Source organism: Branchiostoma floridae, chromosome 8 (assembly GCF_000003815.2).
Source record: "Branchiostoma floridae strain S238N-H82 chromosome 8, Bfl_VNyyK, whole genome shotgun sequence".
Classification (NCBI taxonomy): Eukaryota; Metazoa; Chordata; class Leptocardii; order Amphioxiformes; family Branchiostomatidae; genus Branchiostoma; species Branchiostoma floridae.
The window spans coordinates 19,976,730-19,994,531 of record NC_049986.1 but is presented as its reverse complement, the minus strand read 5'-3'; the positions used below and the strand labels follow the sequence as shown (position 1 = coordinate 19,994,531).

The 17,802-nt window shown below is 40.6% G+C and overlaps 2 protein-coding genes across 2 annotated transcripts in view; one reads left to right on the top strand and one right to left on the bottom strand.

The window, feature by feature from the left end:
* Window positions 1–11: 11 nt before the first annotated feature.
* Window positions 12–11,390, bottom strand: LOC118421589 (Sjoegren syndrome nuclear autoantigen 1 homolog). Its single transcript, XM_035828938.1, has 4 exons — window positions 11,237–11,390; window positions 10,268–10,383; window positions 8,945–9,028; window positions 12–892 (listed from the first exon to the last, which is right to left on the bottom strand). The coding sequence occupies exons 1-4, from the start codon at window positions 11,286–11,288 to the stop codon at window positions 767–769; spliced, it is 378 nt and encodes a 125-aa protein (XP_035684831.1). The 5' UTR covers window positions 11,289–11,390; the 3' UTR covers window positions 12–766.
* A 170-nt stretch (window positions 11,391–11,560) lies between these two features.
* The window catches only part of LOC118421388 (pre-mRNA-splicing factor ATP-dependent RNA helicase DHX16-like), a 15,253-nt gene continuing 9,011 nt past the window's right edge, over window positions 11,561–17,802 (top strand). The window contains exons 1-8 of the mRNA XM_035828651.1: window positions 11,561–11,747; window positions 13,653–13,858; window positions 14,172–14,401; window positions 14,838–15,009; window positions 15,550–15,722; window positions 16,480–16,603; window positions 17,054–17,206; window positions 17,720–17,799. Of these exons, the coding sequence (XP_035684544.1) occupies window positions 13,661–13,858; window positions 14,172–14,401; window positions 14,838–15,009; window positions 15,550–15,722; window positions 16,480–16,603; window positions 17,054–17,206; window positions 17,720–17,799 (1,130 nt within the window). The 5' untranslated portion in view covers window positions 11,561–11,747; window positions 13,653–13,660. The remainder of the gene's footprint in view (window positions 11,748–13,652; window positions 13,859–14,171; window positions 14,402–14,837; window positions 15,010–15,549; window positions 15,723–16,479; window positions 16,604–17,053; window positions 17,207–17,719; window positions 17,800–17,802) is intronic.

Below are 17,802 nucleotides of genomic sequence, written 5' to 3'. Positions count from 1 at the left end.
TCGATAAAGGTTAGACATCCATGTAATAAGATACGCCAAATAGCATTATTACTCAAGCAATTGGATATGATTTTCGAAATGGTCAGATGTTTCAGATATTAATTAACATCTGTTATCCAGTGTCATTGATGAAAGATAGTGGATGCTATTTGAAACATCTGGCCGTTTCCAAAATCATATCCAGTTGCTTGAGTTAAAATAGTATATGGTGGATAATAATGATATTGTGATATTTATATTTCGATTATCCTGTGTCACTGACAAAAGATAACGGATTTTAATATGTGAAACGTCTGACCGTTTCCAAAATCATATCCAGTTGCTTGAGTTAAAATACTATACTGCGGTTGATAATGATTGTGATATTTATGTTTCAATCATCCAGTGTCAATGACAAAAGATAAGGGATGTTATGTGAAATGTCTGACCGTTTCCGAGATCATATGCAGTTGCTTTAGTAATTGCTATTTGGCAGATGATAATGATAGTGATATTTAGATTTTTACACATTACATATATAAGCCTTCTCTGTAATACCTGTGTATTATTGGGTATACGTAGATATTCCAGTCTGGCAGAATAAGTGATCGCGATCTCTGTCAACAGATACTCGAATCACTATTTCTTAGTGTATAGAATAACTGATTCTGCCATATGGAATATCTGCCCAGCTATCAATAGTATCATACACAGGTATCACAGGGAAGGCTTAAGGTTGATAGTGATATTCATATTTTTATACATTACAAAAGGGGGAGGGGTTCAGCTAAGCAGGCTGGTCCTTCTTGGTCCCCTTCTGTGGAGGAGGGGAGGAGGAGGCTGCTGTCGGCTCCTTCAGACTCGTGGCTTCCCTCTTCAAGACGTTCAGCAGAGTCTGAGAACTCTCCAAGATCTGTAGAAAACATAGGACAAACATGTACATTGTAGGCCTGGACTTTAATCTACCTTTTATATGAAATGCTTTCCACGCTGCATCTACATGTATGTTCCATTAGCTACATGATATGCAAATATTAATGTATCTGTTCAAACCTCAAGTGTAGCAATAGCACCAGCCATTTTTTATATGTAAAAGAATTCTTAGATTGAGAATTTTTTTGGGGATACAAATGTACTTCTGGGAAAATAAGTAAAACTAATTTCTGGAATGATGTGTACAGTGTAGTTACTACATTTTGTATGGACAAGACCTTTATCAAGACTTTCATCGTAATATACATGTATGCAACATTCTAATCACAGAATTACTAGTAAAAGATAAAAATGAACATATGGGAAGCTGGACATTGTAAAAAGAAGAAAAACAAGATTAACACAAACCAAAAATTTGAAGAAAATTCTAAACAGGTAACCAGGAAAACACGGAGCCACTAATTTCGTGAAAGCGTGCCGCACACTGCGCATGCCGGTTTCCACTGGCTGCTACCCTCTCAGGTGACCTTGGCCTGAGCTAACCCACGACCTTGGAATTTGCTATTTATAGATTTTGTCCAGCCTGATCAAATACTTTTCACACTGCATCTTTCTGTTAACTATGTTCTCACATTAACTTCCATGACATACAAATATTAGTGTAGGCAATAGCATGAAGTGGTCAATAACTAACTTAAAAATCTTTCCCATTTATTAACTGTATTCAGGGGTTCCTTTTGACATGTATTTCTATTTGTTCTGTCTGTCTATGGATTTTGCTAAATGTACCATGAAGTCTTTTTTCAATGCTTTGTTCTGCAATCTTTATAAGGGTGGAATCAAAACACAAGGCAGACTGATAAGCACCTTTGACAGTGATATCAACTGAATCTTTTCCCTACTACCTAAGGCCATACCAATTTAATTTCTTGGTTCTCATATTTTTAAAACAAAAGTGAAAATATAGCAATGCAAGAGGACATCATAAAGCTAGAGGGTAAGGAGGAAAAATTGAATATGACTGTATTCACCATAACATATCATAACCTTAACTTATCATGATATTCTATCTAAAGGTTCTTTTAAAGTTTAAAAAAAAAAAAAATAGATTAGGTAGTGTGGTCTAAGCGGGCAAACTAAACAATTTTCGCCTAGTGTATAATGTAGATGATCCACACAAGGCCTACATGAACCCTTAGGCTAGGAGTGTGTTATCCCCTTTGTACCTACGTCACTGTCTAGACATAGTAAATCACCCACTCAATAATGAACACAGAGAACAAGCAGGTTATACAGTACTGTCTATTGTCCCTCCGCTTGATCTGCTTTAACAAGGCAGTTCTTTAACTTATGTTTAACACTTGAGGCTATGCCATCTTATGTCATTGGTTCTCGGACATCTTAATAAAAATCTTGAAATTAACGAGCAGGGAAGGAAACTCTAAGTTAAAGCCCGTAGCCCCTAGCCCGTATTCACTCCCAGAGACTGCGTGTAACATCATGGTAGAGAGTAGGGGTCAGAGTACCGGTACAGAAAATTCAGGTTCAGGTACGGTCCAGGTCCGGACCTGAACCTGGACCTGATTGTTTGTGAATGGGCAATACTCAAAACAATGGTCCATTTCCGTAAAAAGATATCTGTTTGGTGGAGAATCCTATCTTCACGTAAACAATGCTTACTGCCTCAGTCTGTAAAGTTAGACCAAGTTTGACTATAGAAACTTCATAAAAATGACTACATTGTATTAGTTCTTCTCTACGTCTCTCTTGCTATTTTCTTGAACCAGTAAGCCTCAAAACACGTGAACGGCTGCCACTGTCAGTGCTGGTAAAATATGTTCATTTTCTAATCGGTCCAACATCTGGTCCACTTGATTTTTTCAGGTCCGTTTTTTCCGGACCGGTCCAATAAGAAAAACCAGTTTTGTACCGGTACATCGTACATCGTACCCCTGTACCGGTACATCGTACCCCCGTACCGGTACATCGTACCCCCTACCGGTACATCGTACCCCCGTACCGGAACATCGTACCCCCGTACCGGTACATCGTACCCCCGTACCGGTGCATCGTACCCCCGTACCGGTGCATCGTACCCCCGTACCGGAACATCGTACCCCCGTACTGGTACATCGTACCCCCGTACCAGTACATCGTACCCCCGTACCGGTACATCGTACCCCCGTACCGGAACATCGTACCCCCGTACCGGTGCATCGTACCCCCGTACCGGAACATCGTACCCCCGTACCGGTACATCGTACCCCCGTACCGGTGCATTGTACCCCCGTACCGGAACATCGTACCCCGTACCAGTACATCGTACCCCCGTACCGGTACATCATACCCCCGTACCGGTACCCAGCCCTATTAGAGAGTAATACATATATTTTTCTCTCTCACTGTTTTCATGTTGATCACTCAGTTTGACATGATTTTTTAGAACCAATAAGTCAAATTGGTATGGCCCAAAAATCAAGAAGGCTCAAGTGGCAGCTATACTGACTTTATCTTCATAAACGAGACAGTTCCTGACATGTGTATATTAATGGATTACAAAAACTGGAATATTTAGACATGTGCCAACCTTTGTGAAATTTGCAGCCAATTTCCTTAAAATATTCCTCAAAAACGACAAAATTGGAATGTAGAAATGGACGATAAGTCTCCAAATATTCTCAGAAGGCTCACGTGGCAATTCTAAGGTATCTGAGGCACTCATATATAAAGCCTTGACTCACAGTCACAGGATAAAACATTCTCAAGTGCACTCAAAGATAGGCAGTCTGCAAGTACGGAATATTTGGACATACGCCAAAAATCTCAAATCCTTTGTTGATTTTTCTTATCTGATTCTCGCTGCAAAAAATTGAGCAGTTTGCACAAAAAGGCATCTTTATTTAACCTTTGGAAAGACTGGCTCAAATGCTAACTTAAAGATGTTTGAGCCACTACATACATGTAAAGTCTTGACTGAAACAGTAACATTTCGCAGAGACACAAGTACGTAATATTTGGACAGACGCCAAAATTTCTGAAAACCTTTCTTGATTTTCCTTATCTCGCTGCGAAAAATTGACCAGATTGGACAAAAGATTGTTTTTACCTCACAAGAGACTGGCTCACATATGGCGAATGCATGAGTGTTTGAGCCACTACATAAAGCCACGACTGAAACAGTAACATTTCGCAGGGACACAAGTACGTAATATTTGGACAGACGCCAAAATTTCTGAAAACCTTTCTTGATTTTCCTTATCTCGCTGCGAAAAATTGACCAGATTGGACAAAAGATTGTTTTTACCTCACAAGAGACTGGCTCACATATGGCGAATGCATGAGTGTTTGAGCCACTACATAAAGCCACGACTGAAACAGTAACATTTCGCAGGGACACAAGTACGTAATATTTGGACAGACGCCAAAATTTCTGAAAACCTTTGTTGATTTTCCTTATCTTGCTGCGAAAAATTGGACCAGATTGGACAAAAGATTGTTTTTACCTCACAAGAGACTGGCTCACATATGGCGAATGCATAAATGTGTTTGAGCCACTACATAAATGATAAAGCCACGACTGAAACAGTAACATTTCGCAGAGTGCACCAAGACAGAGAGAGACAAGACTAGTGTGGATTATGTAAGACCCTGCATTCCAGAGGGAAGTCGATCCCATCAACACATCCAGACAACCAAGGCCCCTCCCAGGCAAGTGAGCCAGGCAGGCGACCTTGTCCTCAGTTACAGTTGACCTTGGGGAAGTCATTACAACATTGTGTCCCAGAAACCAGGTCGGGGTGAACAAACTGGCGGCTGGGTGGGGTGACCCGACCGGGTGACGGCAAAGCGTGGCCTGGAATCGGGTACAACCCGTCCCAGCATGCACGGCGAGGGGAATGAACGCCACGAACTCCCATCATGCCGTGCTGTAACCTGGGCAAAGTCGCGGCCACACATCCGGGGACTTCTCAGTTCTATATGTACCCAAAGCTCAGGTTTTTCTCTAGCATTACATAGGGTCATATTACGCGGGGAGTAGGTAAAAGAACACTCCTAGTTTGGATTGTTCAGTTTAACGTTTTTATTTGCGTAAAGGTCACGTATGATTTCTACTGGCTCTAGTCTATATTCACTGGTGTGTTACTAACAAGTCTACTGTGTCTTTATCAAGCTAAGCACATACATGTACATGTACGTGACCTCTCCATGTAATGTGTAAGACCCAAAGCTCCGGTTTTCCCCACCATTACATAAGAGTGGCGTCATATTACTACACTGGGAGCGGTTAGGAAAACACTCCTAGCCGTCACAGACTTGTCAAGTCTAAGACGGGACTTTAAGACGTTGGCGTGACCATTGTTTGAGTAAGTCTTGACGCTGTCAGCCACATGTCGTGAGCGCTGGTTTTGTTGCAGCTGGTCGTTAAGCACTGACAGGAACCTTTTTTATCACTATTAACACTTGTGTACTTACTGAAGGCTAAGTAAACAAACGGTTGCTTGGAGCTCGGAGATTTTGTCAAGGTCACGTAAGTGATAAACTTGATAAAGGCGCACGAAACTTACTGGTAGTAACACACCAGTGATTCTTTAGACCTTAGTTAGAGCCAGTAGAAATCATAGTGTTACGTTAAACTTACATTGAACAACTCATATCTATCCAGTTGCTCAAGTAGCTGCTACTTCTAAGTGTTTCTTGCAAGTATTAGTACCTATTAGTAAGCTTAAACGCCGTTACTCATTAAGTGTTAAATTTGATAGAGGCGCAGGAGACTTGTAGTAACACACCAGTGAGTAGTTATACCTTAGAGCTAGTAGAAATCATAGTACGTTAAACTTAACATATCCCTGTTGCTTGACTAGCTGCTACATGTACTAAATATTTCTTGCTGGTATTACCTGACCATGGATACTATGCTTTATTATGTTACCCAAAATCATATCCAGTTGCTTAACTAACTGCTATTTGCTGTATCTTATTACCGGGATGTCTACTAGTAACCTTCATTGACATTTAGTCAATATGTTTTATCAAATATACTTGTTTGAAAGCTTAATGATGATGAAAGCTACCTAGTAATTCATTGATATCAACTTGTTTACCAATGTCATTGTACTTTGTTGTTGTGTCAATACTAGTAAAGATATTGTCTCTACTGAAAATTGTCTTCATGTGTCTTGAATGTGGATACAGTGTTGTAGTTCAAGCAAATAAAATTTTGAAAATTTGAGTACTAGTAACTACTTTTTAAGTTTTGCTCTGTAAATGATTTGTCATACTTCCCTTCATACTTTAAATGTTGACAGTGACTTTTTGCACGTATAAATATAATTCTTCATCAAAACCTCAGGAAATGAAAAAAAAGGTTTTGACTTGCCTTTCAATAGCAACCCTGAACAAAACTTTTCGATAAAAACACTGTCTTTGTGTTCTTTCCACAAGCGTTCTGAATCAAATGGCTTTTAAATATGTAACTTTTATAAAAGATTATAATTTTTATGTAAAAACTTTAAAAAAGCATCAAGTATAAGTACAAGTATGTGACTACTTATTAAAACAAAGTAATAAAGGGCAAGGTCTACCAGTACTGACCTTCTACAATGACGTAAAACACGTAACATTAGCAGGGGGCATTACATAACAGTTCACATGACTTCACATACAAGCACATTTTATACACAGCTCCGTGCACGTGTATGCAAATTGCACAAACTATTGATCGTATTAGCCCAATGTACCTTACATTAAGTTGGCATAATTGGTTCCTTGAAAGTCAAAGTTGGAAAAGAAGCCAGGATTTTTCAAAGCAATTACATGTAAATGTATTCTTAGGGTATCGGTGACCTTGTATGTGCAACTCAGACCACTAATAGGACTGGTTCACTCAGACATGGGGGGGGGGGCATAGGGTAGCTTGCTGATTAAAGTAGTAAAACAATCTTAAAGCTTGTAACATTTGCCATGAATGCATAATGCCTGCTTAACTATATACATGCATGTTCTCTTCCACTGTAACTAGTCTCTTCCACTGTGTCTATACTAGTTACTGTAGTAAAAGTAACGGTTGTGACATTTGCCGCGGATGCACAATATTGCCTGTTTAACAGCAAACGGTGCATAATTTCTCCTCCCTAAAGTTAATCAATAAAATTATGTACAGTCATGACATTTTTGGTATTTTTGGATACTATATTTTGGCCTGGGAGGGGGAACAATTTTTGTAGTTTATGTTAAGCTAAGCAAGTCAATTTTTTGTTTAGTTTTTTTAATAGACCTCGTGACAATAATTGAAAGCATATTTTTTAGCTTTCAATGCACCTTGAAGACTACTGATTGGCAGTTGTTTTTTTTCAGGCTCAATTGAACACAGCGAGGCTTACAAAATGTAGCTTATTAGCTGCTTATTATATTAACTATCTAGCTAATGCCCTGTGTGTTACAACTGTCACGCCAAAGGTTACTGGAGTCCAGGCAGCGTTTAGAAGTGACTTTATCAGTGTTTACATTACAGTTCAAAGGTCGCATGAGTTCACGTCCCAACGGCGGGTCGTATCACGTTACGCTCCGAACGCACCGTACGGCGCATGATCTGTTGGTGCATTCAGGAACGTTTACAAGAAATTGTTTTGAACATGTGACTGTGGCTTGTGTCAGGACAGGGCCCTGCAAGGCTTGTGGGTTGTCAGTCTGGTGGTTTTACTGACATAAACACACAGCGGGACAGATTGTGCTGTGTTCGCTGGAGTTAAAAAGGCATCTGCATCTGTGGCAAATGTTGCAACTGTTACTTTTACGGCTACAGACACAGTGGTAGGGAACAACGCTACATAGTTCAACAGGCATATGCATACATGGAAATGTTACAAGCTTTAAAACTGCTTTTAATAGACACTGTTGGGTCTTCGATTTGAGACTAACATATAGAGCAGACACGAAACCCCTGTTTTGAGCACTACACTACAGTATGTTCCTTGTTAGCTTCAGTAAAACAGTCTGTATATATCTGTGTTGACAGGCGACCGTCGAGCTATGCTGTGTATGCAGTAAAATCCACTCTAGACTGTCTATCAAATCCTGTTCACGTTGTGCCACCGGGTGTGTTCCTACGTGATCTGCATTTTAACAACCACTTCATTCTGAACCAAATTATCATTGGTACACGTAAGATAGTCTTGTACATGTAAGATACATGTACACATACCACCACTGTGACAATTAAGCTACAAACTTACACTGTATACATGTCGCACACTGAAGTTGCCAGTTTTAATGCTGCAGTAAAATCTATTCTAGACTGTCTATCAAATCTTGTTCACGTTGTGTGTAAGTACATGATCTGCATTTCAACAACCACTCAATTCTGAACCAAACTATTACCGGTACACGAAAGATACGTGTACATTCCACCACTGTAGAACAACTAGTTACAAACTTACATATACATGTCCCACACGTACAATGAAGTCACCAGTTTTGGATCCGGGACCCTATCAATGATTACCAAACACATACACACTCTGTTCCAAACAACCCTGTCCTGACATGACCCTGAACTGGCCTTATGAGGTAATCCACATGTATACAGGAAGCCAATAATGCTGAAGAGCCCCCTGATGGTCAATTCTGGTAATACATGCATCACAGCCTCCATCAAAGGGATCATGGTAAAACTTAAAGTTTGAAATGCATCACTTTCCATCCAACAACATAATCATGTAAAAAGAAACATAAGTGACACAAGTTTCACAAATAAAATTGTAACAATGTGTTATTTGTGGAAGGTTATCTATATGGGGAAATCATTCTGACACAAAATATATTGGTCAATATTTTTGTTTATAATCAATGCCACATCTAGAAAACATCATACATATAGCAATTTACAGAGCATGTAGAATTGATGTATACTGAGCCAGTGACAAATTTTGACAATGTTTGGAAATCTTATAATTATATATAAAGAACTATAGTATTATTCAAGCATAAAAAATAGAATCTGCTTAATTTATGCTAGGATTGAAAGATGCTTTACCTTCATGTATGCTGCTTCTGTCTCTGCTATCGTCCTGTCAAATTCATTTCTGGTGGCCATCTTCTTACTCAAACTTTCATTCACCTGAAATGTTGACAGAACATACACAGATTAAAAACAGTCTTAAAAGGATACTATTAGATAAATCTTTGCCTATTTGGTCAGTTTATAGTCATGTTTGCAGAAGCTTGATGTTTCTGACTTAGGGAGAAGAGATGCTGCTCCAGTACAGTGAGCATTAGTTCAGTGCACAGGGGTGGTCCATGTGGCCTTACACCTCAAGCAAGCTCATTAAAAGAAGAAAAAAAAATCATCCATGTCAGGAGATCCAAGACAACACCAGGGTTCGACAAGTTTCCAAATTTCACTAAGTCCTATCAGGCAAGCATATGTACATAAAAAGTTCACTTACCAACTGGCCAACACAAATTTTCACTTGCCCCAAATTTGAATGACTTGTTTTCTATGCATTTTCACTTCCAGCAATGAAATACTTTTCCTACTGGCTGACTATTTTTCTGTGTCAACCAAAGCTTGATGCAATGACTGTGAAAAGCAACAAGTATATCGAAATCTCACTCATTGAAAAACTTACATGACCAATCAGGCAAGTGGGGTAAAAGATGAGCTAATGCCCAATGGATCAATTCACTTGCCAAGGACAATAGGGCTATATATATATATAGCTAGTGGACTTGTCCAACCCTGAACACAACTCAAAACTACATCATACAAGTGTCAACATTTTAAATAACGTCTGACCTTGGCAAGTCTTTCTGTAAGAATCCTGATGTTGTTCTAGCCTGGGTACCATCCAGAAAGTAGTTCGCTCCGGCGTTCATTATATACTATAAACAGTCGCTTCTAGCTCTGACATTCATTGTACACTATATACAGTCGCTTCTCTGTGTTTCCATCTGGGAACGCGGACCATCTTAACGTCTGGAATCGTCCAAATTTCGGAAGCAGGCGCTGATTGGTCCCTACTCATGAGCGAATTATGGAATGGGTTCAAACGCTTGTTCGAACCGGTGTTCCAACACCGGAAAAGCCCTGCGTCCCCTTGCGCATGCAGGCGCCGGGCTGTTGTCATCGAACGAGTGCTCTAGAGCCCATTCCTTACTTTGCTTATTAACTGACGTTACCACCAAAAGGTTTGAATGCGCAAGTCTCCAGACGGATAGCATAAGCGAACCTAGGAGCGAACTGCTATCCGGATGGTACCCAGGCTAGATGTCGTTCTGGATCCAAGACAACACACTACTTCAAAAGTACATCTTGCAAGTGTCACTTCTTTGAAACTTTAAGGATATAATGACTAACCTTGGCAAGTCTTTCTGTCAGAATCCTGATGTCGTTCTGGATCTTGGTTTTCTCCTCCTCCTCAGTCAGGATCTGCCGGTGAAGCTCGTCTCTTTTGGCACAGAGGTCCTCAATACCTGCAGGGGGACAACAATTACATATGATATAGACATTACAGGAAAAGTCGTAGCCTGGTAACCATACAATGCTCCATAGCCTTTCCGGCTATGATCGGAAAAAGGTCAGAAGCGCTTTGGGAGGCTACGGAGCATTGACGAAGGCGGCCCCAAACACCTATGTACATCGTCGAAGTTTCCAAGATGGCAGACAGGATCAGTTAGGCATAGCGCTCCATTGACAAAGGTCATGTTTCAGGCAATTTGGGGAAAGTGGAAATCGCGGACGGTGCGGCGCAGTAGGCAAGACTCCATGGAAGCCAAGGACGTGCAGAAAACTGGAGGAAAAGGGTACGCAAAAACCGTTATGGCCTATGTGGCGTTTGCCAATGTCAAACCGAAAAACATCGCAAATAGTTATGTAAATGACGTTTTTCATCCTCTGATTGTTGCCCCAGCTAGTAAAGTATCAGCCATGTAAAATTGAATTATGTGTGATAAATGTATGATTCTACATGTGGTAGCTGTTCTTCAAAAAGTATATCACATATTTTTACGCAGAACTGAAGAACTTTATTGCACGGCAATTGTACAAGATACAATGTATGGCAACAACTAGTACCTAAAGTACAAAATAGAGGTATGGAATAAAGCTTAACAACCTAATTAACATAACAATAATAATACACATCCATTAGTATAGTAATACAATATCCATAGTACATGTATATACTTAGTAGATCATGAATTATTATTATGCGCATGCCCCCCTCCCCATGTTAGGCAAAACGAGTAAAACTTTCGCCATTTTATACAGCTGTTTTAAAACTTACAAAACTATCAACAGGATGGAACAAACGACATGGGTACTTACACTTCACTAGCTCGTTGTTATAACTCTGTAACGCTGCCCCTTGCTGTGCCATCGTGGAGAAAAACACCAAATAGCGAGATAGGACACTGGAAAACTGGACGTTTTCGATTTGTTTTGAGCGCTGTAACCAATGAGATATTCCATTGCAGTAATGGGGTACAAAAGGAAAATATTTTTTTCTCTATAAAGTTATGCTCCATAGAATATTCAATACAGATACTCAATGCAGATATCATAAGTTAATTAAATAGTAAAAATATATATTTGTATGATTTTTTATGAATTTGAAAATAATTTATCTCTAACTAACGTGTAGAAACTTACTAATTTACCTTTTTAGTTATGGACTCATCTACACTCGCGAGACTGCACGAGAGGAACGTGGACACTGCGTTCCAAGATGGCGGCTTTCTGAAACAAAATTCACGCAGGAGAAACGTTTTACAAGATTTTGCCCCGCAAGCGGGTTATACTGACCTATTTTATCACTGGTTGAGAACATAAGATAACAGTAAGTACTTCCAATCACTATTTATCATAATCACTGAGCGTCAGACACGGCAAAGTGCTCTTTCTTCTCATAACTCACAACTGATTTTCTTCCTTGAGCTTTGGCCATGCTCCGAAAGATTGCTGTAGAATAATCCTACCATATTTATTGTTCTTCAACTGCAGGAAATACTGTCATATAATGATAGAGTTCTGTATAATCAGTCTCCCTCCCACCCCAAATAATTGTCCCTGCATACGCGTACTCTGAACTTGTGTGTGTGTGAAAGAGCTTGTATTGTTGTAAATACACAACAATTATGCCCCATCCCTTGGGCCTTCCACACTGGTAAACTCACTTCATAGGCCCTGTGAGAATTTGGTCAGGTGCCACCGACTGTGCCCCACTGTCAACGCACAGGAACGGACCAGCATGTCCGTTTTCACCAGTATTGTTATAGGAAATTTACCAACACTTTGACATAAATTATAGCCTGGGTACCATAACGGGAGGGGGCCATACTTCGACAGGGGTCCAAATTTCGACAGGTTTTAAAAATCATTGTTGCGGAGAAATGCATAGATGCCTGCACATGAGAAGTACACTAGCTGTAGACTAAACCTTGTTGTAAATAACTACAAAGACGGGGTATGTGTCGAAGTTAGCAAGTCCCACAGATAACGATTGAAAAACTTGCACAAGTTTGACGCCTTCCGTGCAAGTTGACGAGCGAACGTATCGAGACCATGGCCCGGGAAACTCTTGAATTATTCTTCGCAAAATACGACATGTGAAAAAATACCACCACACATAGAAATGATGTTTATTAGCCTTCCGAAAAATAATACCTGTGTTCTGTTCTGCCTTTAACTCGGTTGGATAAACAGAGCTAAAATGATGCCACAATGTTCACGCAGTCGGGGCCCCGCCATTTTACTATCACGCACGAAGGCGGGCGAGTGATGCTCAACACGTTGAACTCAGTCAACCCGTCCGTCGAGCGACAAACATTCAAGAAAAATCGATCCCTACCAACTAAAAAATCCTGTAGCCATTGCTGCTGCCAAAAGACAGGATGAAAAGGCAATCAAGGAAGCCGAAAAGCGAAAATGCCATCACGGTCTAACATAACAATGCGCTGCCGTTTTGCGGCAAGTTGGTCTCACCGTGAGAGGTAAACGTTTTAACACACCGTATTTGAATAAGTCGCGTAATACAAAATATGACCCATATTTGGTACAAAAAAATTATAATGAAGACTTTTAGTGCTATTCTATTTGCATAAGTTGTTTAAAAATGCACGGCAATGGTCTGGTTGTTACTATGTCGGAGTTTGGACCCCTTTTTTGTGTTGGAACGTTCTGCTAGGACGCAAGCCGAAAACCTGCCGTAAGTTTCGTGCGCTGTCAAAGTACAGTGCGGAACACTACTGTTAAATGAAATATATATCTGTACAGCTTCGATAACAGTTATATGGATGCATACAAAATCTTAACTTGTTTTTGATGAGTTCACTGTAAACTGTACATTGACAAAAGCCATGCACATCCACTTAGAACGGGTGTCGAAGTATGGCCCCCTCCCGTTACCATCGAGGCGCTCGGCAGTGTAGGGGTGGCCGCCCGTGCAGCTAATTGATACAGGCCGGGGAAGTTCTTACGGGGTTAGATTAATTTAATTTCTGGCGGCGTAAACTCAAAAGGCCGGCTACAAGCTCTATCGGCAAAATCTCAAGTCAAAGGGCAGCTAATCAGACAGACTGACAGAAGCAGGTCGGTGCCTTAGCACTGGACCGGGTAAAGCAACCCAAAGCCGACCAGCAGAGAATGGTACCTAAATAACTACGTACCATTTTAAAAACTTAATCTATGTTGTCGTAAATTGCACATTTGAGCAAATTCTCACAGGAGTCTTGCCGTGTCCCAGGTCCCACCATGGCTGGCCTGCAGACCTGGGTTAACGACCAGCTGTATGATATCCTGGGGATGAGTGACAAGTACGTGGGACAGTACCTCATCGGGCTGGCCGAGAAGTCCGCCAATGCAGCCGACTTCGTGGAGAGGATACGCCAGACGGGAACCATCGACATCGACGAGCCCATCACCAAGTTTGCTCACGAGTTGTACAAGAAGGTAGGGATATCTGAATGTTTCCTTGATATTAGAATGTAGATGATAATGCATTGTTAAAAGGGCTTTATGTCCTATGTATGGCAAGGTTTTGTAGATGATAATGCTTTTCTCACCTGTCTATCTCACCTGTACCTTACCTTTTCTCACCTGTGTATCTCACCTGCAGGTCCCTAAGAAGGCCACAGCGAAGGTGTCCCAGTCCCGACTAAAGGAGCAGGCAGCCATCGCCATGCAGCAGTAAAACTACCTGTACCTCACCTTTTCTCACCTGTCTATCTCACCTGTGTATCTCACCTGTGTATCTCACCTGCAGGTCCCTAAGAAGGCCACAGCGAAGGTGTCCCAGTCACGACTTAAGGAGCAGGCAGCCATCGCCATGCAGCAGAAAAACGCTTCGTACCGTCTCCTGTCCGACAGCGAGGAGGAGGTCACGGAGGTCAAGACCAAGTCCAAGAAGCGGAAGAAGGAAGGGAAGGAGAAGAAGAGGAAACAGCTGAGGACAAGGAGGGAGGAGAGCAGTGAAAGTGAGAGTGACCATGGAAGGTGAGTCTTAAGACTTGTTGATTAAGGATGTGCATTAAAACTCTGATGAGACTGATGATTTAAGTAGTACATGTATCAAAAACCAAGGAAGGAACTTTGATCCTAATGATATGTAAACCTTATTAAATTATTAATTCATTAATGAGAGGAGCAAGTGGATAGTCCCTGGCCTAAGCACTTAGGCAGGTACTATAAGTAATAAATCTGATTCATTATTTTCAATATTGTGTATTGGATAGATATGAATGTTATCAGATGAATGTAGCTGAATAAATACAACTGATAAAAGTTAGGAAAATCTGAAATATGTGATTTGCAATTCAATGATTGAAAGTTGAAACATTTGATAAGCATTTTCACTCTGAATGATGGTATCTTATTACATATTCGAAGATCTATGAAGCTAAAATCTCAAGACTTTCTTTGAATTCCTCAGGGCCATGTCTCCAGTGAAGAAGAAGGGAGACTCGGACTCAGACATGGATGAGTGGGAGAGGGAAGAGAAGGAACGATTGAGAGACTTGGAGGAGAGAGATGCCTTTGCGGAAAGACTGAAGGAAAAAGACAAGGAGAAGACTCGCAACATCATGGAAAGGAGCGACAAGAAGGTGATAGATGAAGTCATACTTATTTTTGCTGTGTAGTGTGTACTGTTTCACAATCTTCAGATGGGGAAATAAAGACACCCAACAAAACCCATCTGATGATCTGCCGGTACCATCTTTGAATGCAGCATGGTAAAATGCCTGATTTAAATCAGATCTGAAGCTTCCATAACAAAGCTTTAAACACAAGTGAATTCATTGGATTTGGTTCTCTGATCGAAAAGAGTGCAATGAATTTCTACATAATCTAGAGTGGTTTTACCCTGACTATTCTACAATTCCTCATTGTTCAATGCCTTCAAAATGTCTCCCTGTTGTAATCTTTGCAAAGAATGTTGACTTTTGCTGCCATTTGAATTGTGTGTGGGCATTTTTGTGGACAGCATAATTCAAGAAGATTTGGATGAATCTTAATGATAACTGGTAGGTGAATATGTGTTGGGAAAACAAAGGTGAAGTCTAGTCATGAGCTTTCTTGCTGATTTTTGTGGTACTCCAGCAGATCTTATGGTTTTGATGATATCTTGTTTTTGTTTCTTTAAGGCGTATGAAGAAGCCCAGAAGAGACTTAAGATGGCAGAGGAGGACAGAAAGAAGATGCTCCCTGAGCTGAGGAAGAAGTCTCGTCGGGACTACCTGAAGAAACGGGAGGTGGACAAGCTGGATGAACTGGAGGCTGATGTGATGGATGAAGAGTACCTCTTCTCAGAGACCAAGTAAGTGCTATTTTGTTTGGAGGAAAGTCCAAGTATGATGCAGTGTGCACAACAGTTACTATTTCACAACTGTTACATTGATGAAGGACCTACTGATTCATTTATTCAGTCTCACTCCCTATTATCTTAAACTCTCTTGATCACTCACTCACTCAATCAATCATTCACTCTCACTCATCAACCACTTTAAACTGGTGGACCAATAAACTGTTGGACATACCAACCGATAAGAATCTAATACCAGCTCAAAAAAGAACAAGAAACAGTCATGCCTTCAAATACCAGAGTTACCAACCTAGGATCGATGTGTTCAAAAATTCGTACTTTCCCAGAACTATCGTAGAGTGGAATTTGTTATCACCAAGTACAGTAGGGGCATCTTCTCTGGGTAGTTTTAAAGAACGCTTGCAGATAGATGTGCAAAAGTCAGGTGTAAGGAGTCGTTTGGTGTAATATAACCAGCTGCTGCGAAGCTGGTGTGTTACGCCGAACGGCGGTTATACCGGCTATATAGATACAGATACAGATACAGACAGACACACACACACTCATTTACCTCTGACTCGCACACTAACAAACACACTTACTCACTATTTCTCTCAATCATCATACACCTTTCACTCATACACACTCACTCAATCACTTACTATGTAACATATTTACTTTATTTCTTTTTTCCACTTGGGAGCTGCTTTTGCTAAAAACAGTTGTTATAAATTATAAGACCTAAATGCTGAACACTTCTCTTTCCATCCAGACTGACAGCCCGAGAGAAGAAGGAGTTAGAGTACAAGAAGAAGGTCCTGTCCCTGGCTAAGGAACATAAGAAGGCAGGAGATGTGGAGAAGGTGCAGAGGTACTACATGCCTGAGGACAAGAAGGTGAGAAGAGCTCTTTCAGTGCCCCTGTTGTCTAAGAAAGTTACAAGAATCCTTACTGATACCTCTCAATTTATTTTACAAAAGATAATGTAACATCACTACTTAATTTTGATAGAGATTGCTGTTATTCTATGCCACCGTGTTGTGAGAGCTAGAGGTCTAGAAGACTCTTCTAAACAGTTCTATTTTCTGCATTCTCAGATTGTAGCAAAGTGATTTGTAATCTTTACATTCTATTTGTTGCCAGGGAGATATAATTAACTGTAGAGGAAGAAGAAAAAAGCACAGAGTCATATCAGTACATGACTGACTTACATAGGGATCTCTAATCTTAACTGACCCTGTTGTTACAGGGAAAAGTGGGTAAGTATTCATAGAACCGAAAAAAAGAGAAAGGTTCTGGGTCAGTACAAAACAACTTCTAACCTTTTCTCCTCTGTGTTGTTACAGAAAGATGTAGGTAAGTACTCCTACGTAGAACCTGAGGAAGAAGAAAAAGGCCCAGGTTCAGAGCAGAAGCGATGGGAGGAGGAACACCTGAACACTGCAGTCATGAGGTTCGGAGCCAGGGATGCTAAACAGAAGATGAAGGAGAAAACTCAGGTGGGGACAATCTTTCATTTTCAAGCTACTCTGATTTAGTTCCTTGGTTCCTTGATATTTTCATGTCAATTTCTAGCAAGAGGACATTGTGAGAACAGAAGGCTGGGAGGAAAACTTGTAATTGACTCTGTTCACTCCCTGAAACTGAGATACAATGTGTTTTCTCAATCAGAGAACCAACAAAGCAAACTAGTGTGGCCTCAGTCCATTAAGCATAAAAAGTGTGCAGAGGGAGGTAGAGAACTTTAAGATATCTCAATTCCTCTTAAATTGTAGATGACAGAAACATACTCTACCTCTTATACTAGCACCTTTCACTTTGTAGTTCATAAAATAGTGAACTACGAGTTGAAACATTCTGTCTTAACAATGGCAACTGCTACCAATGCAATGTAATACTCTAATAAGGGGGCAGGGATTGAAACACCCAGTTTTTTGTTTGCTCTTAGATGTTTTATTGTGTCTAGGATGGAGCTATTTTAGTTAAAACACAGCTTTTTAATCTGTCCCCAGGAGAAAGACTATGAGCTGCTGGTTGAGGATGACATGATCGACTTTGTGAGCGCGGTGACGATGAGGGGAACTATCGACACGGA